Genomic DNA, 26073 nt, shown 5'->3' with positions numbered 1-26073 from the left:
TCCTTCCGAGGTGGGTAAAATGAGGACCCAGATTGTTGTTGGGGGCAATATGCTGACTCTGTAAACCGCTTAGAGAGGGCTGAAAGCCCTATGAAGCGGTATATAAGTCTAACTGCTATTGCTATTGCTATTCACAGTGTGCAAAGAAATAACTGTCTCTACCTAGGATCAAACTCACAGCCTCCTGATTTTGACGTGGGAGCCCTACCTCTAGGCCACTCTACCACTCAAAATTTCACATTTACCAATAAATGATCCGCAGAACCTGATGAAAACCATGAATGAAAGCAGAGGTGAAACATCAACACACAAACACACCCTTCCCCTTACATCAGTTAATTTCACTGATCTTTTAATGAGTAAGAGAGAACAGGGGTGACTCCCAGAGAGGAAACATGGCTGAAATGAGGTGTCCTTGTCCAACCATATACCTCCTTGGCGCACTATGATTGGGGAGTCACACCGGATCAAAATCAGCCTGCGACAGAGCATTTTCATTTTACAAAACACTCTTGCCCCAAAGATCTAAGGTACAAACATATAAACCATGAGGATTCATTCAAGAAAAGCTTCTTTTTTTTGGCATGAAGGATGTTAATAGATGTACTTGGGTTGACATGGTTCTACAGTCTTAAACCTCCTGGATTTTGGCAGGTGAATGTTAGTTGGTGCTGCCCTCTACTGGAGAGAAGACAAACTGTCCATGGGGAAAAAAAATTCCATTTAATGATCTTGAGATCCCCAGCCGGGGAATTCTGGGAGTTGCAAGTCCACACATCTTCAAGCGGCCACAAGGTTGAGAAACCCTGATCCAAGATTTAATATCACCAAGGATTCCTCAGAGTGAGTCATTCAACCTTTCGCTCCACTGTCATCGCTGTTAAATTAAACCTAGCCAGATTTAGAAGAGCTATAAGCAGAGGTAAACGATTTTGAGTCCACGTCACAAGCAGAAATCTCTTGGAGCTGTCCTCACTGATTAGCTGCCTTCTTGACTGGAGTGGATTGCAAGCGGAGAAGGGGATTTTTTTTAAAAAAAACTGGCCAGATTCCTCTACGTAGCTCTATTAAAACCATTTTTTTCAGTCTGGGGTCCATCAAGATATAATTTCCTCACCTGACTCAGCCAGCCAAATATGCTTGGTTAACTTTTGTATGCTACAGTAGCATCTCTGGAGGGGGGAAAGGGGTAGGATTCAGCCGTTTTGGACCGGTTCGAGCGAACTGAATACTCACTTTACATCTGGTTCACCCAACTGGTAGTTGTAAGGCCTGGACCCTGCTCAGCTCCTCTCAAGAATCTCTACTTGGCCCATTTTGGATGCCAGGTAAGTGCAGGGCCCGCGGGAAGTTCGGGGAGTCTGAAAACGGGCCCATTTCCAGCCTTCAGAGGGCCTCCAGACCCTGGGGGAGGCCGTTTTCACCCTCCCAGAGTCTTGAGAAAAGCCTCCAGAGCCTGGGGAGGGTGAAAACGCCCCCCCCCCCCGGTGCAGGAGCCCAAGTAGGCCATGCCCACCCAGCCACTGGGTAGAGAACTGGTCACTATAATTTTTGAATCCAACCCGTGAAGGGAGCGAGAAAGCAACGTAACCTAAGCCCCACCCCTTTTGCGATGCATCGTGACATCGCCAGCATGTTCCAAAAGGGTGGAGCTTGTAGCACAGTGATACTCGTCAGGATGTTGAAAGGCACCCCTTGGTACGATGTCAGGGCTAAAGGCCCTTTGAAGCTCCACCCTTTCTCAGAAGCTCCACCCACTGAAGTCAGAGGAGGTGTCACAGCTTCAGGAAACCAGGAAGCCAGTACCTGCCTGGGTGCCGTAATCAAGGTGGGGCCTTCATGGGCCAAATCAGGTTCCCCATCCGTGCAATACACAAATGCATACGTGGGCAGCAGCGTACACCAGCTTCCCCCATGGCGAGGGCTCCAGTTTGGTTGATCTTGATTTGATTTGATTTATTGCATTTCTATGCCGCCCTATTCCCAGAGGGACTCAGGGCGGCTCACAAACCAAAGTAAGGGGGGGGGGAATACAAACAGGAGGAAAAACAACGGACAACAACTACAAACAATTCAAAAAACACTCAACAACCACACAATTCGAGCGGGGGCGGGGAACCCGTCAGCCCCAGGCCTGTCGGAACAGCCAGGTTTTAAGGGCTTTGCGGAAAGCCTGAAGGGTGGCGAGGGTCCAAATCTCCACAGGGAGCTCGTTCCAGAGGGCCGGAGCAGCCACAAAGAAGGCCCTCCTCCGGGTAGTCGCCAATCGGCATTGGCCAGTAGATGGAATTCGGAGGAGGCCTAATCTGTGGGATCTAATCGGTCTATTGGAGGTAATTGGCAGCAGGCGGTCTCTCAAGTACCCAGGTCCAATACCATGAAGGGCTTTATAAGTGACGACTAGCACCTTGAAGCGTATCCGAAGACCAATAGGCAGCCAGTGTAGCTCGCGGAGGATAGGTGTGACGTGAGTGTACCGGGGTGCACCCACAATCGCTCGCGCGGCTGCATTCTGGACAAGCTGAAGTCTCCGAATGCTCTTCAAGGGCTGCCCCATGTAGATCACCCAAATGTAATACCTCTTAGACGGCAGAACCAAATGCATGGTTGAAAAAAGGCAGCCAGAAAAACCTCCCAAATCCAAGCTCACATTCTTTCCCCCCCCCCCAAGCTGACCCTTGCATCAGTTAAGAATATTGCTTACTTCTAAGAAGCCCCCGTTATCCTTCTGCATTATATACCTCGGATACATTTGAGGATGCTAGAAACTCTCCAATCCGGCATCCAACCAGAACACGAAGATTTCTGACTGCAACCCTGGTCCCAGCTATTAAAAACCACAGGCCCCTGGGGAACTCTGAAAATCACTGTCAGCCTATTAAGACTGCATTATTTATCATCACTTCCAAGAGACCAGCCTCCCTCTGTCTCCCCACCTCTTCTTCTCTTTGAACCTTTCCTCCCTTTCGTCTCCGCTCAGTGGGAAACACTGTTGTCCTCAACTGGCCACCGGAGGCGGCGAGGGGGGAAGAGACCCAGAGGGAAGTTGCCCTTCCTCAGCAGATTTCTAAACCCCCCCTCCCAAAAAAGCAGCCTTTTTAACCTCTTACATTGCAAAGCTTCATCCCTAGAGCTCATCAGCTGGGTGAATCGGTGGATGAGATCACCATCCCCGCAAGAAAGGATCTGCCGAAGATGGCAGGGTCGCTCTCCAGCAGCAGCAAATGGGAAAGGCAAATTAACTGTCTGAGAGGGTGAGCTGCAGACAATCCTGGCTTTAAAAGATTCTATACATGGATATATATAAAGGAGGAGAGCCTGTGGCTTTGTGGCTAATATAACTGTCTGATATGTAATACAGCCCAAGTTCAATTCCCAGTATGGGTATGGCTAGCTGATGAGAGCTAAATAGCTTGAAATAGATCTATACTAGTCTCTTATTTATTTATCAGCACAATTGCAATACAAATAACATTAAAAAAACATTAAAGAATGGTTTTCTGCCTGGATGGCTCCCAGAGTGAGCCGATAGTCAGAAAAGGGAAGCAGTATGCTCCCTCCCATATTTGGGCATACCAGGGGTTGTGACATAATACATACCTATTTCCCTGGCTTAGCTGATAAAGGAGGCGAGCCTGTGGCTTAGTGGGTAATATAACTGCCTGATATGTAATACAGCCCAGGTTCAATTCCCAGTAAGGGTATGGCTAGCTGATGAGAGCTAAATAGCTTGAAATAGATCTATACTAGTCTCTTTTTATTTATTTATCAGCACAAATGCAACACACACAGATATATATATTGCTAACTACCCATTTAGAAGTTGACCTAGGGCAGGCACGAAATGCTATAATGTTCGCTAATGGTTCGGAACAGGGAGCGCGCACGAGTGGTGCTTCTGCGCATGCATATAACCTTCTGTGCATGCAGTGTGCCTTTGATGACATCTGGGTGGGTGGGTGGAGCCTCCTGCCACCTCTACTGGTTCACCTGAGCCGGGGCAAACCGGCAGAATACAGCCTCCGACCTAGGGGTGTCAAACACAGTTTTATGGAAAGACACAGAGGGCAAAAAATATGGTTTTGGAAAGTTTCTCATCCCCTTCTCGGATTGCAATCCAGATTGGCTGTGCGATCTCAATGGCACCACTACGAACCATAGAGAACACCAATGAAATAGCGCCTTATGCCGGATCAACCTCAAGGCGGGCTTTTCTTTGGCGATAAGGGGGGGGGGAATTCAGGATTTCTCAACTCTGTTGTTTTTAGAACGATTGCCTTGGTGGGGGCCCCAAATTGATCTCGTGGTAGCAATTCTGGTTAGTTCTGAACGGGGAGGGGACCATCTGCGAAACCGAGGATGGTGGATTGAAAACTTGAGCAACAAGTAAACTGTTTCTCTAAAGCAGAGGTGAAATGCTCTGAAGTCTGCTAACGGTTTGCTGTGTGCGCTCATGCGCACCAAACACGTGTTTTGCGCACATGCACACCGGATTAAGAAAGGTTCTGAGCTGGCAAAAGTAAGTGGAACAGCAAGGGGGGAGGAAACAGCTGTGCTGCACAGTTTGGATTCACTAGAAAGCAGGATTTCCCCGAACCGGTAGTAAAAGAAAATGCTTTAAAAAGGTTTTTTAAAAGTTCTGATGACCAGCTGTGTCACAATCAGCTGTGCCGCACAATTTCTAAAGTTTTTTTACTACTGATTCAGGCGAACCGGTAGCATTTTTTACGACCGTTTTGGGCACACCAGCCTGAACTGGTAGCATTTCACCCCTGCTCTAAAGCTGCAGAGAGAACTGCACGGATGCAGCCACCAGGAGAAGAACTTGACTCAAGGAATTATTTATTTATCCAGAAGCCCGAGGAGAGATTTTTTTTTTTAAAGGGGAAGAGCTCAGACAGGGCCCTACTGTAAAAAGCAGCTTGAGCTGAGCTCAGGAGTTGGAATCCTTCATGGTCACTCGAACGCTGCTGAAGGCCAACTGTTAGGAGGCTGCCCTCCCTCTCCGAGAAGCAGCAGTGGACTTCAAGCAAGCAAGCCAAAACAGGAGGGGAAGGTCTTGGTAAGGGGGCTCAATTGGGTTGGGATGACCCCGGAGGCAACCAGTTCTGGAATTCACTGGAGTGGTGGCAAGCAACGGGGCCTTGCTGGGAGAACTAAGGCCAGGAAGAACGAAGGAAGGGGCGTTCCAGATCCAGGAGGATGACATACAGCTACCTGGGAGGAGGAGAGAAAAGGAAAGAAATGAGGCACAGTGGAGAGAAAGTTGACATTCAAATAAAAAAGGAAGAATCTCAGGACCCGAAGTGATATAGGATGAGACCCCCGTTCCAGCCAGACAACGAATGCATCTTGTGTTGGAGTTATCCTCACTTGTTTTCCAGATTTATTCAAAACACCAAACAGCTCAGCTGCTGGTCCTTTTTCAGCTTAAAACTCCTGATCCGAATATTGCTTCAACTTTGGCTCTGTTACAATTCAGACCCAGAACAACGCATAGCTTAGTGCTGCGATCCATCCTTAAACCTGCTTTTATTTATTTTTAACCCTCTCCACTGGCTGGCTCTTCGACAAGAGGCCTCCATTGCACGACCCACGTGGAACAAAAACAATGTCACTTTGCACAGGTTTGCATGTGCACCAGAGTGGGTTCCTACCAGTTCGCACCTATTCAGTAGAACTGGTTCGTCAAATCTACCAAACCGGTTAGAAGAGGTTCCACCAGTGGACCCGGAAAGCAGGCCACACCTACAGAAGAGGTTCCAAAAATTTTTGAAACCCACCACTGGTCCTTGGATATGATTATAATACACTATCATGCTCATATTTATAAAACTCAGTGTGAAAGGTAAGGATGACTACTGCGTTTGTGGTGCAATCAGAACATTGCCTGTATTGAAGTTGTTTTAACGCAAACCAAAGATTCCTTTTAAAAAACAAGTCATATTCATATGCATGCCAGTGCTGTGCATGAGGTAATTTAAGGTGGTTCTGACAAGTGTCGTCGGCATCTTCATATCCGGTCACATGGGCGGCAAGCCACTCCCATCTGGTCACATGGGCAGCAAGCCACTCCCACAATGTACGCCACACCCACGGAGTAGGTTCGAACAGTTTTTGAAACCCACCACTGATGTGCACGCACACCATTTAAAGTTTGGTGGTTTGCAGCTGAAAAAGGCGACCCCAGATGGAGTCACCTACACGAGCCAGTTCTCCACCGGGTAAACGATGGCTTGGTTCTCCAAATCTCACACAGATCCTTTTGTACCATTCCTCATCCAGTTTTGAAAATGAGAATCGCTGCTGCAATCAAGCAGTTGCAGCGGGATCCTGGGTTTTTTCATGTTTAAATCCTTGGCACAATTGTGTTTCATGTTTAAATCCTTGGCACAAATGTCAACGGAGGGGTTTTGACCAGAGTTGGCATTCAGCAGGTTCTGACCAGTTCTGGAGAACTGGTAATGGAAATTATGAGTAGTTGGGAGAACCGGTAAATACCACCTCTGGCTGGCCCCGCCCCCATCTATTCGCTGGCTCCCAAGTCCCAGCTGATTGGAAGGAAATGGGGATTTTGCAGTATTCTTCTCCTGCCACGCCCACCAAGATACACCCATAGAAGCGATAGTAAAAAAAATTGAATCCCACCACTGGCTTGGACTTTCAATCCCATTGCATGCTTAATTTCTTCTTGATTATTGCTGAGATCACCAAATGGCATACCTACCACAGAGGTCCAAAAGAAAATAATCTTGAAAATTAAGACAAGACAATCTTTTCTACCCCCAAAATAGGAAGTCTAGACAGGGGTAGAAAAACCTGTCTTGCCTACCTCCAAATGCCATGTTATCAAGAAAGCAAGATGCCCCTCCTTTTTTTAAACAGATGAGTTATTTATAACAAACTAAACCCAAACAAAGTTAGTTTTCCTTTTAGAATCAACTAGTGCTGATAACCCGGCTTTGCCCTGATATTTATTTATAGGGGGGAAAATGTCCGGACCAATGTAATTTCTAATGTTGGATTTTCCCCCTTACCAGAGGGAGCCCCCTTGTGGAGTACTGTGAAGCCGTTACCACGGCAACTCCACTGCACTGTACAGTAGACGCCATTTTACCGCAGTACAGTAGAAGTCACAACAGGCTGTATCGTAACAGAACACACACCCTGAGGGGTGTTAGTGGTGTCTTACCCCCACCGTATTTGTCTCCAGAGAGTAAGTCATCTGTGTACCAGGTTTTGGTTGAAATTGCTCGAGGCCTTCCAGAGTTATGCTGGAACACGCACACATACACACACACACAGCCATTTTTATATAGATAGATAGATAGCTATAGTACCTACATGAACAAGTTCTCCGTTCTTGAGACCGTTTAGATCTTACAGAAGAGAAAGGGGAACTAAATGTTGCATTTTGCACAGAGCAACGAAGGCGGCAATTGATGGTAAAACCACAAGAGTGGGGAGAATCAAACTGAAGTTAGATCAGAAGGGTCATTTTTCATTTCATCTGCAAGCAACTCACCAGTTCCCATGTCTTCTATCTCATCCTTGTAGATAAACCTAGTGAGAATTCAAAAAGAAAAACTCAGGTTTTTTTTTAAAAAAAGGCCTTTCCCTGAAGCGATTTTTTCTCTCCTTCAACAAACACACTTTAAGCTAAGTTTCCTCCGGTGTCTATGGCATGATATACACAAAGAGTTTTTAAAAGGATCTTGGTTCAGAATGCCAGATGCAACAAATATAGAGAAGTGACCATTTCATCCCCTGGAGAAGATTCCTAATTTTCACTGCCCCGCTCTGTGCTGCCCCAAAAGTACCCCTAGTTTGGAAACTGCGCACTGCACAAATTAATCATCCTTTTAAAGGACATCTAAGATATTTCCTTACATCTTACCAAACTTAATGCCGGTCTATGATGATATTAAGAAGAGAACTGGATAACCATTTGTCTGAAATGGCATAGGGTTGTGATGGCGAACCTGTGGCAGAGCCCTCTATAGCAATAGCAATAGCAGTTAGACTTATATACCGCTTCATAGGGCTTTCAGCCCTCTCTAAGCGGTTTACAGAGTCAGCATATCGCCCCCAACAACAATCCGGGTCCTCACTTTACCCACCTCGGAAGGATGGAAGGCTGAGTCAACCTTGAGCCGGTGATATTAGAACCGCTGAACTGCAAATAGCAGTCAGCTGAAGTGGCCCGCAGTACTGCACTCTAACCACTGCGCCACCTCAGCGCTCTCTGCTGGCATGCGTGCCATTGCCCCAGGTCAAGATTTTAGTGGCATTTCTTTCGTGAGCTTTTGTTTCCTTGCAAACAACGAAAGAGAAGCTCACGAAAGAAATAGATCTTGCCGGTGTTGGGATGCCGCTAACTAGCTGGCCTTCAGGTCTTTGTTGCGCATGCGTGTGCACATGTCAGCGCACATGTGCATTTGCATGTCCGTGCACCTTTCCGTTTGGGTATGTGCACACACAGAGTTTGGGCACTCGGTGTCTAAAAGGTTCGCAATCACTGGTATAGGGTTTCCTGCTTATCAAGGGGTTGGACTAGAAGACCTCCAAGGTCCCTTCCAATTCTGTTATTCTATTCTATTCTAATCTATTCTATTCTATTCTATTCCTCATTCTATTCTATTCCTTTCTATTATTTCTATCTATCTATCTATCTATCTATCTATCTATCTATCTATCTATCTATCTATCTATCTATCTATCATCTACCTACCTACCTACCTACCTACCTACCTACCTACCTACCTACCTACCTCTATCTATCTATCTATCTATCTATCTATCTATCTATCTATCTATCTATCTATCACCTACCTACCTACCTACCTACCTACCTACCTACCTCTATCTATCTATCTATCTATCTATCTATCTATCTATCTATCTATCACCTACCTACCTACCTACCTACCTACCTACCTACATCTATCTATCTATCTATCTATCTATCTATCTATCTATCTATCTATCTATCACCTACCTACCTACCTACCTACCTACCTACCTACCTACCTCTATCTATCTATCTATCTATCTATCACCTACCTACCTACCTACCTACCTCTATCTATCTATCTATCTATCTATCTATCTATCTATCTATCTATCTATCTATCTATCTATCTATCTATCTATCTATCTATCACCTACCTACCTACCTACCTACCTACCTACCTACCTACATCTATCTATCTATCTATCTATCTATCTATCTATCTATCACCTACCTACCTACCTACCTACCTACCTACCTACCTACCTACCTACCTCTATCTATCTATCTATCTATCTATCTATCTATCTATCTATCTATCTATCTATCTATCTATCTATCTATCTATCACCTACCTACCTACCTACCTACCTCTATCTATCTATCTATCTATCTATCTATCTATCTATCTATCTATCTATCTATCTATCTATCTATCACCTACCTACCTACCTACCTACCTACCTACCTCTATCTATCTATCTATCTATCTATCTATCTATCTATCTATCTATCTATCTATCTATCTATCTATCACCTACCTACCTACCTACCTACCTACCTACCTACCTACCTATCTACCTATCTATGCTGGTCTTGTTGTATTCGGGTCTTTTCCCTTGTAAGATTGAGATTGTCTTGGCAACATTTTGGCGAGGTCTCACTCACCATCTTCAGGCTGCTGTTTTTGGCTTAAAGCGTGGTCGGAGCTGCCGTCTTTCTATAAATCTTGGGGGGAGGGTTTGCTTTGTTTCAGTAAGTGGATTGATTGGCTGTGTGGTTGTATCATGATTGGGTGGTGGGTGGGGCTCCAGGCCGTTACAACACAAAACAACAACGGACCCACAGCCAGCACCAATCTACCAATCATGAAGCAACCACACAGCCAATCAATCCACTTACTGAAACAAAGCCAGTACTCCACACACACACATGCACACCAAAATGTATAGAAAGACGGCAGCTCCGACCACGCTTTAAGCTGAAAACAGCAGCCTGAAGATGGCGAGTGAGACCTCGCCGAAACGTTGCCAAGACAGTCTCAATCTTACATGGGAAAAGACCTGAATACAACAAGACCAGCATACCTACACCCATGAAAATCTACGAAAACACACACACACACACACACACACACAATTTATACAATAATATCACCTTGCAGCACATTTTACATCTTTTACATTTCCATTGTGTTTCCTTTATCACTACATATATATCTTATATAACTATATCCATATTTATATCCATATTTTACACATCTTATTTCGTACATATCCTGTTCTGTTCTTTTCTAAAAGCAAGCTCAGTTTTCTTTCTCTTGTTCCCTTTGCTTAAGTTAGAGTTGCGCAGCTATAATCCTTTGAAATAAATATATAAAAAGTAATTATTTTTAATAAGTTCCCTGGCCTAGAAAAAGTTCTCCCGAGAAGAAAAGGGAAACAGAGGGTGGATGCGGGCACAGGTTGGCTCTTACGCCGGATTGAGTTGCGCAGAGTTCCTTCCTCTTCATCTGGTTCTCCGGTCCTGGGGACAAAACCAAACCGTCACACGGGAGCTTCATCATAGCAGCCAGTGAAAATTCTTTCCATGCAGAACAAGTTTAGAGCATTCACTAAATATCCCATAAGCCACAAACCCCTACAAGCTCCGTAGCTCCTACATTTTACAGTATTTTTTTTTTCCCTTTTAAGGAACTGTTTCAGCTGATTGCAAAATGGCGGGTGTCCAAGCTTGGCAACTGTAAGATTTGTGGACTTCAACTCCCAGAATTCCCCTGCCAGTATGATAGGAATTCTGGGTGTTGAAGTCTAAAAGGTAATGGTAAAGTTTCCCCTCACACATATGTGCTAGTCGTTCCCGAGTCTAGTGGGGGCAGTGCTCATCTCCATTTCAAAGCCCAAGAGCCAGCGCTGTCTGAAGATGTCTCCGTGGTCATGTAGCCAGCATGATTAAATACTAAAGGCACATGGAACACTGTTACCTTCCCACCAAAGGTGGTTCCTATTTTTCTGCTTGCATTTTTTATGTGTTTTCGAACTGCTAGGTTGGTAGAAGCTGGGACAAGTAATGGGTGCTCACTCTGTTACATGGCACTAGGGGTTCGAACCACCGAACTGCCAACCCCTCTGATTGACAAGCTCAGAGTCGTAACCACTGAGCCACCACAACTGGTAGTCGAAGTCTACCAGTCTTAAAAGTTGCCAAGATTGGCTCCCCCTGTTGTAAACCATTGCAGAATTCTGAAAGCTTCTGGGTTGAGAAGCGAAACATCTTCAAAGAAAAGCCAGTAAGTCCAGTTGCCTCTTGAAAAAAAAAAAAAAAGCACCTTTGGATCATCAAAGTTTTAGAAATGGGCACGTTGCGTTCTTTATTTCTTCCTCTCTTGTGCTGCGTTCTGTTGTGCCATGTATTCAGCCAGAGTAAGGCTGAAAATATTGCCTTGCTAAATCATCGGAATGCAATGTGCTGGGAATTGTACTGGCTGAAACCAGAGGCAGAGTTATCAATGCAGGCGGCTCAGGGATGATGTCATTGGGTGCGGGACTTGCACAGGGAAAGAAAGCGGGGATTTTTTTTTGTATAAAAGCTATGCTACAGCACCCCCTGCTGACATCCAAAAGGAATACCGATTTAGCCTACTAAAAGATAATGATAAACATAGATGATAGATAGATAGATAGATAGATAGATAGATAGATAGATAGATAGATAGATAGATAGATAGATAGATATAGATAGAAAGGAAGGAAGGAAGGAAGGAAGGAAGGAAGGAAGGAAGGAAGGAAGGAAGGAAGGAAGGAAGGAAGGAAGGAAGGAAGGAAGAAAGATAGATATAGAAAGATAGAAAGAGAAAGATAGAAAGATAGAAAGATAGAAAGATAGAAAGATAGAAAGATAGAAAGATAGAAAGATAGAAAGATAGAAAGATAGAAAGATAGAAAGATAGAAAGATAGAAAGATAGAAAGATAGAAAGATAGAAAGATAGAAAGATAGAAAGAAAGAAAGAAAGATAGATGATAGATAGATAGATAGATAGATAGATAGATAGATAGATAGATAGATAGATAGATAGATAGATAGATAGATAAAGATAGAAAGATAGATAGAAAGAAAGGAAGAAAGGAAGAAAGGAAGAAAGGAAGAAAGGAAGAAAGGAAGAAAGGAAGAAAGGAAGAAAGGAAGAAAGATAGATATAGAAAGATAGAAAGATAAAGATAGAAAGATAGAAAGATAGAAAGAAAGAAAGAAAGAAAGATAGATAGATAGATAGATAGATGATTAGATAGATAGATAGATAGATAGATAGATAGATAGATAGATAGATAGATAGATAGATAGATAGATAGATAGATAGATAGATGAATGTGCACATGGGTACAACAATAAGCCGCAGTGGGAATTCTTGCCTTCCCTCCCTCCGGGTTGTTCTTGTGCTTCATTCATACAAGAGAAACGTCCATTGGAGAACTGCAAACTGGCCATCCCATTTTGCAGAAGATTAAATCATGCTATGCAGAGGGCAGTGCTCATCTCCGTTTCAAAGCCGAAGAGCCAGAGCTGTCCGAAGACATCTCCGTGGTCATGTGGCCGGCATGACTAAATGCTGAAGGCGCACAGAACGCTTCCCACCAAAGGTGGTTCCTATTTTTCTACTTGCATTTCTTACGTGTTTTTGAACTGCTAGGTTGGCAGAAGCTGGGACAAGTAACGGGAGCTCACTCGGTTAGGGACTCAAACTGCTGAACTGCCGACCTTTCTGATCGACAAGCTCAGCATCTTAGCCACTGAGCCACCGTGTTTCCTGAAGTTAATAGGGAGTTGATTAACCAGTCTTTCTCTTTAAACAATCTGTGATACTCTTTGCTTCCCAATTTTCACAACTCTTATTTGCTGGTAGCACCCCACCAGCTTCCAAATCTCCAAGTTATGGTGAATCATCTGAATATTTCTACAAAGGTCAAAATTAAAAGCTCATTTATTGGGTAATTATCAACATCATGCTTACAAGTTAACCTTTTAATGCCCGGTCTCTCCCATCTCCCAATCTCGGCATTCCAGAAAGAAAGCAATTATCAGCAGATGGACTAATTCAGAGAATGAATCATTGTGCTGGCCAGAATCTTCCCCAGCAGGGAGATAATAAAAGAAAATGGAAATTAAAGAGAATAAAGAAGAAGAAGCAGGGTGTTTCAACTCTCCAAATAATTAAGATATTTGAACCATATCGCAAAACATCCTATTTGGCTTCCCCCACTTTTTTTTCATACTGTCCTTCTTTGTCCATTTGAAACAACTCGGATAACCGCCATTCCACTTTCCCTCCAAATTAACTTTATGCTAGGATTTTTACCTTTGCTGCTGGTTGAATTTGCAACGACAGTGCCGGCCTAGGAGAGAAAGAGAGGAAGATGAGTTGAGCAAGGACCCCAAAAGAATCTGAGCAGGGATGAGTAGGGTTTTTTTGTGAGAAGCACTATTTCACAGAATAACAGAGTTGTAAGGGACCTTGGAGGTCTTCTAGTCCAACCCTCTGCTCAAGCAGGAGATCTTATACCGGGGATCCTCAAACTTTTAAAAAATGAGCCAATTCATGGTCCCTCAGACTGTTGGGGAGCTGGACCAGCTGGGTGGGTGTGGTTAGGTGGGCATGTGACTGGGTGGGTGTGGCCAATTTAGCAGTCCATTAAACAATGCACACAAATTAAACTCTCGTTTGTTTTGCTCCTGGGAATGTTTTATTTGCTTTTGTTTCCATGTTGCTCTTTTGGCTGACTTTTCTTTTTACTAGATCATTTTTTAAGTTGTTTAGTAGTCCACTTCAGCAATTCTTCTCAGCCCCAAGGAGCTTACAATCAACATCTCTCTCCCTCTCTCTCTCTCTCTCTCTCTCTCGCTCGCTTGCTTGCTGGCCGCTTGCTTGCTGGCTGAGGAACTCCGAGAGTTGAAGTCCACAAGTCTTAAAGTTGCCAAGGTTGGAGACCCCTGATCTATGACACATTTTATTTCCCAGGCATAAGTCTTGGATCCCACAGTCTGATAGTTGGGTTCAGACACAAGAGAGAAGTCGGACTCAACCAAACCACACCGGTGCTTCCCACGATGTATGAACACACTTGGCAATACTTCAAGGGTGTCCTGATCCCAACCCACTAAGCCCCCTTCCCGGGCAACTACTGGATGGTAGCTACTCACTAAAGATAATGATGATGCCCATCAGAAAAAGGACAACGGCAAACACCAAGCCTCCAACTCTCAGCGAATAGTAATCTGGTGTGGGGGAGAAAAACGACTTGGTCATGCGAGGAATAGAAAGTAGGTTGGAATTAGAACAAAGAGCCCTATTTCTATAGGCCTAAACACCCACGGAAGGGAGAGAAGTGCGGTCCACCCATCCCTGGGCCAGAAGAAAATGATTTCATCTCCATCAATGATCCCTCTCCTTCATGCTTTATGAGCTCTTGCCCAAACCCTTGGCCAGGGGTCGTAATCACTTACTTTCCTTCCCGATTCGCAAATGTGAGCATGCATGTATGTGTGCTCACTTCACTTGCACGCAAAGGTATAGAGCCAGGGAGTGTGGGCAAACCCACAATTTCCACCACCGGTTCAGGCAAACCGGTCCGAACCGGCTGAATACCCCCTCTGCCCTTAGCCTTAGGATTACGGTTAGGTTTCCATGAATTCAGAGAGCAAAATGGACGTTGCCATTGGATCCATAGCACATTGGTATGCTTAGGAGAGTGATTACATTTTGAGGCTGCTCTACCTACATTTCATAGTAAAATACATGGGGAAATCCAGGGGTGAAATGCTCTGCTACCGGTTTGCTTCATGCATGCAGTGCTGAAAAGGGGGGATTAAGAAGCCTTTTCTGAGTCTGCAAATGTAAGTAGAACGGCAAGGGGGGGAACAGCTGTGCTGCGCGATTTAGATTCACTAGAAAGCAGGATTTCCTGCTTTCTAGCAAATCTAAATCTTGTGGCACAGCTGATTGTTGCACAGATGATCGTCAGAACTCCAGGTTCACCCAAACCGGTACTAAAAGATGCTACCAGCTCAGGCAAATGGGTAGTTCCAACAATCAGCTGTGTGAAATCAGCTGTGGCACGCTATTTATATTTGAAAGCAGGAAACCCTGCTTTCTAGTGAATCTAATTGCATGGCACAGCTGATTGTTGCACAGCTGATTGTTGGAACTACTGGTTCACCTGAACAGGTAGCATTTTTTTTACTACTGGTTCCGGCGAACCAGTCCAAACCGGTAACATTTCACCCCTGGGGAAATCCCATTGGGGGTGGGGTGAGAATCTACTTAGGGTTACGATTCATTCCCCATGAATTCGTAGAAGGAAATGGATGTCGCCAATGAATTCATAGTGTATTCTAGTCCCATCTTCAGCATGAAAGCTAGCTGGGTGAGTTTGAGCCAATCACCGGGAAGCTGAGAATTCCAGTCCCACCTTAGGCATGAAAGGCAGATGGGCACGGTCCCTCTCCCTCAACCCAACCCACTTCGCAGGGTTGTTGCCTTGTGAAAAATAGGAGGAGGAGGAAGGAGTATCAAGGAGTGTGTTCATTGCCTTGAATTATTTATAAAATAACAAAGGTGAGATAATTTTTTAAAAAAACTGAACGCCAGAGGTGTTCTTCTTCAGTTCCAAATCAGCAAATTATTCTGGACATCTTTCCCCACTTATCTTCCTCTAGATCAGTGTTTCTCAACCTTGGCAACTTGAAGATGTCCGGACTTCAACTCCCAGAATTCCCCAGCCAGCGTTCGCTGGCTGGGGAATTCTGGAAATTGAAGTCCGGACATCTTCAAGTTGCCAAGATTGAGAAACACTGATCTAGATTGTTGCCCTATTAACTTCGCAAAGCAGTGAGTTGGGGAGGAAAGGACAACAAAGGCATTTCCTTACATTAGCATCCAAAGGTCTAATACTGGCTAATACTAGAAATACTTTGGAAATAATACTAGAAAGCCTGAAGAAAAGGGATCCTTCTCTAAAGCATTATTGGGGCTAAAGAATCATCTGATTCAGTAGCGGGTTGCTCCTACCATCGCTACCGGTACGCTGTTCGTGGTCTGTTCATGCACACGCCGGATGTGCGCTGTGCATGCCCCGGATGTGCGCTGTGCACGCATGTGCACTCCACCGCCCCTGCGACACCCAGCTGCTCGTTGGTGTCGCACACTGTACATGTGTGCGCGATTGGCCCGGTTGCTTCAAAAACAGGTATGGAATGCAAGCGGGCGGGTGGGCCAAATGAGCCACCGTACCGATACGGTGGCTGCTGTTCCCGACTATTACCAGTACAGCCGTACCGGGCTGTACCGGCTGAAACCCACCCCTGATCTGTTTGTTTCCAAATTAAATAAAAACAGAGGAATCCTTCCGTGTTGTTCTTTTTCTTCATCCTGTGCTTTGTTTCCTAACTCTGAGGGTTGTAGCAATTTGCATTGGCTCCCAAGGCCCCAGACAAGCTTTCAGGAATGATTAACTTACCGTAAGTGAAGGGGTCATGGGGCTGCTCCTTGGGGGGCTCTGAAAGATGAACAGAGAGCAGGAGGTGAATTATGAAAGACCTCCCCCCTCCAGGTAGCCTTAACTGTGCTCCCTAACCAGTTAAGGCGAGGGAGCTGTCATCAAGATGAGAAAAATAACCAGCAAAAAAAAAACATTGACAGTAATCTTATCGGTTTCTCTAATCTTGATTAGAGGGGGGGGGGAAAGAGTAAGAAGTTTATTTGTTTTAGCTCCTTTGAAACCCAGCAGGACGTATTAAGGCTTCCACCATGTGCAACTATTATAAGAACTAAAACTTTTTTTTTTCTACACAAACCCACCCAATGATTATGTTCTTCAACTTTTCCTACTGCCAGTCTAGGAGAGTTGACCTTGCATGCCTCATCTCTTAAATCAGTGTTTCCCAACCCTTGGCAACTTTAAGGTATGTGGACTATAACTCCTAGCATTCCCTAGCCATCCCGGGTGGCTGGGGTATTCTGGGAGTTGAAGTCCACTTACTGGTAACTTAAAGATGCCAAGATTGGGAAACACTGTTTTAAAGTGTTGTATAGCTATAAAGGTAAAGGTTCCCCTCACGCATGCATACTAGTCATTCCCGACTCCAGGGGGTGGTGCTCATCTCCGTTTCAAAGCCAAAGAGCCAGCGCTGTGCAAAGACGTCTCCGTGGTCATGTGGCCGACATGACCTCAGCCAGGACTTAGATTGTGGCAATTTTATACCTCAATGTTTTTGTGCAGGATACAGTGGGCTGAGCTTGTTTGTGTGTATATATGTGCAGCCAAGAAATTAAAATTAAAAGATGCTCGCTCCTGGGGAGGAAAGCAATGGGAAAACTAGGGCGTATAGTCGATGCTATGGCTTTCCCAGTTGCAATGGATGGCTGTGAAAGTTGGACCATAAGGAAGGCCGAGCACCAAAGAAGGGAGGCCTTTGAGCTGTGGTGCTGGAGAAGGCTCCTGCGAGTCCCTTGGACCGCAAGGTGATCAAACCAGTCAGTCCTAGAGGAGTTCAACCCTGACTGCTCTTTAGAAGGCCAGATACTGAAGAGGAAACTCAAGTACTTTGGCCACCTAATGAGAAGGAAGGACTCCCTGGAGAAGAGCTTAATGCTGGGAACGATGGAGGGCAAAAGAAGAAAGGGACGACAGAGAATGAGGTGGCTGAATGGAGTCACTGAAGCAGTAGGCATGAACTTAAATGGACTCCAGAGGATGGTAGAGGACAGGAAGGCCTGGAGGAATGTTGTCCATGGGGTCGTGATGGGTCAGACACAACTTCGCAACTAACAACAACAACAAAAATGTGTGTTTCTGAAGGGCAGCGTCCTTACTTTCTGTCATAGGTCCTTGAAGGCTGGACTTGAACTTACCTGCTGCTGAGTTTGCTATGAAGATCCCACAAAGAGGAAGGAGGAGCCACATGTCTGCAAGATGAGAGGAGAAAAAAATACAAAAAGGACAATCAGGTTCCTGGATGGAACAAAGCAGTCAAGTTGGAGCATGTAACCCAACAGTGAAACACTGAATCCATTTTCTGGGTCAGGCCTGCAACTATATTCCTTTTAGAATTTTGGCCTGCCACACTTTCTCTTATTTCATTATGCTGTTTCTTTAGTATAGTCGATGGGAGGGGGGAATAGAAGGAGTAGGATTGTGGAATGTATTATTTTCATTCTTTACTAGAAGCCAAGGTCATCCTTTGTCTCCGCACCAGTACACCTGACCGGAAGAAGCTGGGTGTGGATGCCAGCGTGGAAGAAGAAGATTGGATCATGTGATGGATTGTGGCTATGGGGACAAGATCATGAATGTTTAACTGGGTGGAATTCTGATGTCATTTCCAGTATTGGGATTAACACAGATGTGCCTAAGATGTCTGTCTTATTAAATTGGAACAAAAAGGATCATTTTGCCTTGATTTTATTCTGCATGATACTTGGAACGCTGACATTCTGTGCTTTTGGTTTTGCTTTCCAGGAAATGGAAATTCCCACTTTGGAAATAGCAAATTGTTCCATCCTTATGGCTGGGTGGAGAGCCAGATGTTGCTGAACTACAGTTCCCATCTGGTCATATTTGGCTAAGACATCTGGGAAGCTGTTCCTCACATCTCACCCACGCCTACGATAAGGGGATGAAAGATATGACACATGAAACATCCTTTCTAAAAAGCAAGTCAAAAATCTTTCCTTTCGACCCCTAATTCTCCCGCCAATGTTCCTGCTGGGATGGACCTCTTCAGGAGCACTTCCACTCTTCATTTAGCCCCCTCCTTTTTCTTATTTATTGGTATCCCTCCTTTATTATTTTTACAAATAATAACATATCCCAGACCTTCCCTGTCCTATTTTCCCCCACAACACGCCTGTGAGGTGGCTTGGACTAAGAGAGAGGGACTGGCCCAAGGTCACCCAGCTGGCTTTCATGGCTAAGGCAGGATCCTTATAACAGATGAACAGAGTTGGAAGGGACCTTGTAGGTCATCTAGTCCAACCCTCTGCTCAAGCAGGAAACCCTATACCATTTCTGTCCAGTCACTTCTTGAAAGCCTCCAGTGATGAAGCTCCCACAACTTCCGAAGGCATCTTCTGTTCCATGGGTTGATTGTTCTCACTGTCAGGAAATTTCTCCTGATTTCCAGGTTGAATATTTCTAGGACTTGAACTGTCCTGATTTCTAGCTTGACGCCTCAATCAATAGACTATGCAGGTAGTCCTCAACTTACAACAGTTCATTTAGTGACTGTTCAAAGTTATGTCAGTGAAAAAAGTGACTTATTTTTTAATATATTTTTTCCAAAACAAACACAACACATAAAATCTTCCTTCCTTACATACTGTGGAAAGTGTATCAGTTGGTTACAAAAGATTTTTGTGCATCTCTTCCACAGTCATCAAACATAATTCATATTAACTCAAGTATTTTAACTCAAATATTTATACATGTTACTTGTAACCCTTGTACCTCCATTTATATTTGACTATAATCATTTAACCATCCTTCATCATAAAACATACCGAAATGTAATACATAACCACATACTGGCATTTCATTTAATATTTCTAAAATCCTCCAATAACACTGAATCCTTATGTCCTGTTCTAGTTAAACGTCCATAATATTTAATAACAAAAGTGACTTATGACCATTTTTCATTCTTATGACCATTTGCGGCCTCCCCGTAGTCACGTGATCAACATTCAGATGTTCTGCCCCTGACTCACATTTATGACGGTTGTATTGGGGTCATGCGACTCTCTTTTGCGATCTTCTGACCAGCCAAATCAATGGAGGAGCCAGATTCACTCAACAACCCTGTTGCTAATGTAACCAGTGCAGCGATTCACTTAGCAACCGCACCAGGAAAGGTCGTAAAATGGAGTAAAATTCACTTAACAACTGTCTCACTTGCTAACAGAAATATTGGGCTCAATTGTGGTCGTAGGTTGAGGACTCCTGTACTAGCCCCATGGCATGCAAAGTGGCTCTTTTCTTGCATATTCCCAACCACTGCAATCAATAAGGTAATCCTTGAGTTACATCCAGTCACTGCCATGGTGGCGCAGTGGTTAGAGTGCAGTACTGCAGGTTACTTCTGCTGACTGCCGGCTGCCTGCAATTTGGCAGTTCAGATCCCACCAGGCTCAAGGTTGACTCCGCCTTCCATCCTTCCGAGATGGGTAAAATGAGGAGCCAGATTGTTGGGGGCAAGAGGCTGACTCTGTAAACTGCTTAGAGAGGGCTGTAAAGCACTGTGAAGCAGTATATTTATACAACCAAACTTACAGAGCACAGAGAGCTTCACAGCTCAACCTTGAGCTATAGATATTCTTTCCCATTGGTTCTAAATGTGTGTTTCTCGGTTCCCAGAATTCTTAGCAACAAGCATGTTAGCAGGGAATCCTGGGAATTGAAGTCTGCACATCTGGGAATTGAAGTCTACACATTCCAGAAGTTGTAAATGCTCCAACACTGAAGTGTTTAAGAAGAGAGATATTTATAGCACTGCTATAAAGTGGCACTGTTGCTTGTGCTATAAAGGCATATCTTCCCGAGCACGATGTATTTGTGAAGAAAAGGTGGACAAGATAGGGCAGAAGGTGGGGGATGAGACAGCAGCCGCTGGCACAGCTGGAGAGGGAAGCATTCTGCACAGAGGAGGAAGCGGGGGAGACCAAAAACAGCCAGGTGGAAAGGAAACAGAGCGCAAAGCAAGTTTTGGAACAGCTGGTGCTGGGCCCACTATTTCGCAGTCTGAAATGGCCCAGCTGGCCCTGGAAGGGAGGACAAAGGCCAGTTACTATGACAGTGAAATGTTTGCAGTGCGGAGAAAAACTTTCTGCAATGTTTGCAGACGATAACCTGTCTCCAAGGTGTTCAAGGATGTGGCAACCAGCTTCCCTTCTGCCATCTGTTGCCCACCAGGCAATTTCCAGATTGCAAATGCCTACAGGCCATGCCTAGTCAGGACATATGGGGAGGGGTGTGTGTGTTTCTGTGTGTGTCTGTGTGTGATCAGCATTGTTGAAATCAAAAGCAGCCCAACTTCACACACAAGCTGAGCTGGCAAGTAACCCAGGCATCGTATGGTCTAGGGTGCTTTATGGAAAAACAAAAGGGATTTGTGGGGGGAAAACAAATGTCGCAACATATTCTCTCCATGAACCATAACCACCACAAAATGGTTTACTAACCCTGGTGATCAGGGGACAACTGGAGTTGCAACGGTCGCATTTCCAGCGGGAGGCCATCCAGCCCACTTACAACCTCATCAACAGGGATACTGTGTTTGGGCTCTGGACTAAAACTTCGGCTTACAAATCTGAGTTCCCAGGCGAAGAAAAAAGAGAAAGAAAGAAATTTTAAAAGGAAAGAATCAACTGTTTCTCAGGCTTTTGTTTAAAAAAAAAGTTCATGTACCCATAAATACAGTATATTTTTATATTCATCTAAAAATATAATGGCCTTTGAACTCTGGTGCTGGAGAAGACTCTGGTGCTGGAGAAGACTCCTGCGAGTCCCTTAGGAAACTCAAAGACTCTTTGACCACCTAATGAGAAGGAAGGTCTCACTGGAGAAGAGCCTCATGATGGGAAAGATGGAGGGGGGGAGAAGAAGAATAGCAATAGCAATAGCAGTTAGACTTATATACCGCTTCATAGGGCTTTCAGCCCTCTCTAAGCGGTTTACAGAGTCAGCATATTGCCCCCAACAACAATCCGGGTCCTCATTTTACCCACCTCGGAAGGATGGAAGGCTGAGTCAACCCTGAGCCGGTGAGATTTGAACAGCCAAACTGCAGAACTGCAGTCAGCTGAAGTAGCCTGCAGTGTTGCATTTAACCACTGCACCACCTCGGCGCGGAAGAAGAAGAAGAAGAAGAAGAGGAAGAGGAAGAAGAAGAAGAGGAAGAGGAAGAGGAAGAAGAGGAAGAGGAAGAAGAAGAAGAAGAAGAAGAAAGAAGAAGAAGAACAACAACAACAACAACAACAACAACAACAACAACAACTTAGAACTGAGAAGAAATTTCCTGACAGTTAGAACAATTAATCAGTGGAACAGCTTGCCTCCAGAAGCTGTGAATGCCCCAACACTGGAATTCTTTAAGAGGATGTTGGATAGCCATCTGTCTGAAATGGTATAGGGTTTCCTGCCTAGTCAGGAGGTTGGACCAGAAGACCTCCAAGGTTCCTTCCAACTCTGCTATTGTATTATTGTATTGGAAGGAGGAGGAGGAGGAGGGAGGAGGAGGAGGAGGAGGAGGAGGAGGAGGAGGAGGAGGAGGAGGAGGAGGAGGAGAAGAAGAAGAAGAAGAAGAAGAAGAAGAAGAAGAAGAAGAAGAAGAAGAAGAAGAAGAAGAAGAAGAAGAAGAAGAAGAAGAAGAAGAAGAAGAAGAAGAAGAATGAGGTGGCTGGATGGAGTCACCGAAGCAGTAGGCATGAGCTTAAATGGACTCTAGGGGATGGTAGAGGACAGGAAGGCCTGGAGGAACATTGCCCATGGGGTCACGATGGGTCAGACATGACTTCACAACTAACAACAACAACAAAAATATCAAGCAACTGAATAAGCTTTTCCCACAGATCATTTCTGCTGCTGCCCTTGAGATCCACACTTTTTAACCTTAAGCTGAGACCTCAGACTTGAAAAAGTAAACTGACACCTCAGAATTTCTCACTTGTCACAATGTAGTCCTCGACTTACGACCTCAACGGAGTCCAAGAAAGTGAGACTTTTGCTCCATTTTATGACTTTACTGCCCACAATTGTTAAGTGAATCACTGCCCTTGTTAGGTTGGGAAAATGCTTGTTAAGTGAAACTGGCTTCCCCATTGACTGTCCTTGATCGGAGGTCGCAAAAGGGGATCACGTGGACCCTGGGACACCACAACCGTCATAACTCTGAGTCCATTGCCAAGCTTATGAATTTTTGATCATGTGACCGTAGGGATGCGGAAACGGTTGCAAATGTGAAAAATGGTCATAAGCCACCTTTTCCCCCCCAATGACGTAACGTTGAATGGTGATTAATGAACTTTACATCCTTATTTGGCCCTTCAGTGAATTTTCTATGCTCTAACAGGCTTAATGAACGAGTACATATCAAAGTTGTCAATTACCGCAGCCATTGAAAATCCCTGATATTTTTTATCTGCATTAGTCTCTGAAAGCTATTCCAAGTGTCCAGGATTTTCTGTTGTAACTTAAGCATTATCTGCCCGGAATCCACACTGTATATCGGACATTAATACAATTGAGCGGGACCAGAGATATTTCACGAGAAGAGTCCTCCACTCCTCTGCTCATCCCTTACGCCACCAGGATCGAAATTTTGGGCTTGGACAATCTGGAACTGCGCCACCTGTGGTCAGACCTAATCATAGTGCACAAAATTGTCTGCTACAGCGTCCTACCTGTCAATTACCAGCTTCAACCTCAATAATACTTGGGCAAACAATCGATACAAACTCAAGGAAAACCGCTTTAAAGTCAATTACAGAAAATACGACTTCAGCAACAGTGGTCAATGCCTGGAATGCTCTACCTGGCTCTGTTGTTGACAACCTCAAACCCCCCACAGCTTCAACCTCAAACTGTCTACCGTGGACCTCACCCCATTCCTAAGGCATCCATAAAGGAGGTGTACATAAGCGCACCATCGTGCCTTCCGTCCCTGTCCTACTGTCCCCCTTTATTTGCATTTCTTTCTTCCATTCATCTCCATGTTTATATTTATACCTGCTGTCTTGTACATGTTTGGCAAACTAAATAAAATAAATAAATAATAAATATCTGCACCGCGTAAAAATCCATTGCTCTAATTGTTCAGGTGGCTTCATTACAATGTTCAAAGGCACCGGAAAAATAAAGCATTAGCTGTCCCTGCAAGATTCCCACTCAAAAGGCACAGGATAAAAAACATAATAATTATTAAAAATGCGATGGGGAATCTATTTTACTGGAAGATATACACGTAGTCCTTGACTTACAACCATAAATGAGCCCCCACGTCCCCGTTGCTAAGCGAAACATTTGTTATGGGGATTTGTCCCGTTTTACGACCTCCCTTGCCACGGTTGTGAAGTGAATCTGGCTTCCCCTGTCGACTTTGTTTTATAAGCGAGGTCGCAAAAGGAGATCGCCGGATCCCAGGGCATTGCCGAGATTGCCGGATCCCAGGGCATTGCCGATTACCTCTCTCAGACCAATTAGATCGCACAGGTTGGGTCTTTTTGCATCTTGGAGCGGAAGGAGGAGGAGGCGACAAGAAGGTAGTAAAACAGCAACCTTTATTCTAGCGGAGTAAACTATGATTAACCTGGCGTGGTTCGCGCCAAACATTTATACCCCCGGGTTTGAGCAATGAGCCAATGGGGCGTCGAGTGTCTCGGCCAATCAGGGAAGACATTGAACCGGCTCCGCCCGCAAGCCAGTATTCAACACCCCTCCCCCCCTAGTCAAGTACCCTCACGAAGGGCAAACATAGTCCTGTAGATAGGTGGGACGGTGCCGCTCTCGTCCCGACCTTCGTAGCTCCCCGACAGCTGTCGTCGGGGGGGGGAATCGCCAACAGAGGCGAGTCTGTGGCGGAACGGTGATCCTGTGATGCGGCCCCGAGAGATGGCGCTCCATTGTCTGAGATGGTATCTCCGCAACAGCCGGAGTATCCGACGATGGACCCGTACAATCCGGTTGGAATATATGGTCAGAGTCTCGATAAAGGCTTTGAGGGAAAGAATGGCCAAATGAGGCACGTCTGTCCGAAAAGTTCGTATCGGCTTGTCCCCCGTTCCCCGAGGAAAGGCAGTCCGTTGGGGATAGGGTCATCAAGGGTAGCTCGCGCTGAGGGCGAATGTCTGGGGGGCCCGGGCCGTCTATTTCCGCAGGGAGGCGGCGCCTTAACTGGTCCAGGTGGCGCCTCCATTGCGTTCCGTCGGCCAGACCGGCCCTGAAGGAACAGGGGCCAGTCAAAGCTGTGATTGTTGCGGGAACCCACCGTGGATCCCCTGAAAAGGAACGAGCCCAAACGGGATCCCCTAACTTAAACGTATGGGACGGAAGGGCCCCCAAGTTGCTCGGTAAATCCCCTGCATAAAGTGGATGGAGCCTATCTAGGGGGTTCGCAATCTCCTACCCATCAAGAGCTCCGCAGGACTTTTATTAGTTGTTGGACAGGGTGTAGAGTGCTGGCTCAAGAGATAGGCCGCCACTCTCTCCTGCCAGTCACCCTGGTCCATGCGGCCCAAAGCTTCTTTAGCTGAGCGAACTGCGCGCTCCGCCCTACCGTTACTAGCTGGATGATACGGGGCTGTGGCCGCGTGTCTAATCCCTTGCTCTGCCAAAAATTCTTGGAACGTCGTGGAAGTAAACTGGGGCCCGTTGTCTGAAACTATCACATCTGGTAGCCCGTGTGTGGCGAACATCTTACGAAGAGCCCTCACGGTACTCTCTGCCGTAGTGGAGGTCATGATTACCAACTCCACCCACTTAGAGTAAGCATCAACCACTATCATAAAGTTTCGGCCGTGAAAGGGACCGGCAAAATCAATGTGTAAACGGGACCATGGGCCTCTAGGAATTTCCCACTCACGAGGGGCGGCTGTGGGGGGATTCGGCCTAGAATTTTGGCATATTCTACATCGACCTACATAATCTGCGATTTCCGAGTCTAACAAGGGCCACCACACATAACTACGGGCTAAAGCTTCATTCGCGCTATACCTGGGTGATTTTTATGGAGCGCGGGCAGGATTCGTGCCCGTAGAACTTTAGGGATCACTACCCTATCCCCCCAAACAAGGCAACCCCCGTGAAGGGCAAGTTCGGCTTGTCGTGCCTTAAACGGTCGAAATTCTTCCGCTACCTTTTTTTCGGGCCACCCCCTCAACACCCATGAAGCTACTTGGGACAAAATGGGGTCAGCCTTTGTGCAAGCTGCAACATCCGCGGCTGAAACGGGGAGATCAGATTCAGCAATAGACAAAATGGAGAGAGACGGCACGAGGGCTGTGTCCGTCTGTGGCAAA

At 45.4% G+C, this 26073-nt stretch overlaps 1 protein-coding gene across 1 annotated transcript; it reads right to left on the bottom strand.

Annotated features, from left to right (window-relative positions):
- Positions 1-320: 320 nt before the first annotated feature.
- Positions 321-17971, bottom strand: FXYD1 (FXYD domain containing ion transport regulator 1). The gene is made up of 7 exons (XM_087727792.1): positions 17917-17971; positions 16523-16561; positions 14208-14282; positions 13366-13402; positions 10488-10537; positions 7526-7563; positions 321-5217 (listed from the first exon to the last, which is right to left on the bottom strand). Exons 1-6 carry the CDS (start codon positions 17966-17968, stop codon positions 7541-7543), a joined length of 276 nt encoding a protein of 91 aa, XP_087583918.1. The 5' UTR covers positions 17969-17971; the 3' UTR covers positions 321-5217; positions 7526-7540.
- Between the last annotated feature and the right edge of the window lie 8102 nt (positions 17972-26073).

The sequence above is a fragment of the Thamnophis sirtalis genome, unplaced genomic scaffold (genome assembly GCF_051295495.1).
Source record: "Thamnophis sirtalis isolate CommonGarterSnake01/CBP01778 unplaced genomic scaffold, rThaSir2_p1.2 scaffold_13, whole genome shotgun sequence".
Lineage (NCBI taxonomy): Eukaryota > Metazoa > Chordata > Lepidosauria > Squamata > Natricidae > Thamnophis > Thamnophis sirtalis.
The sequence above is the reverse complement of the archived record's forward strand: the minus strand, read 5'-3'. Positions and strand labels throughout refer to the sequence as shown.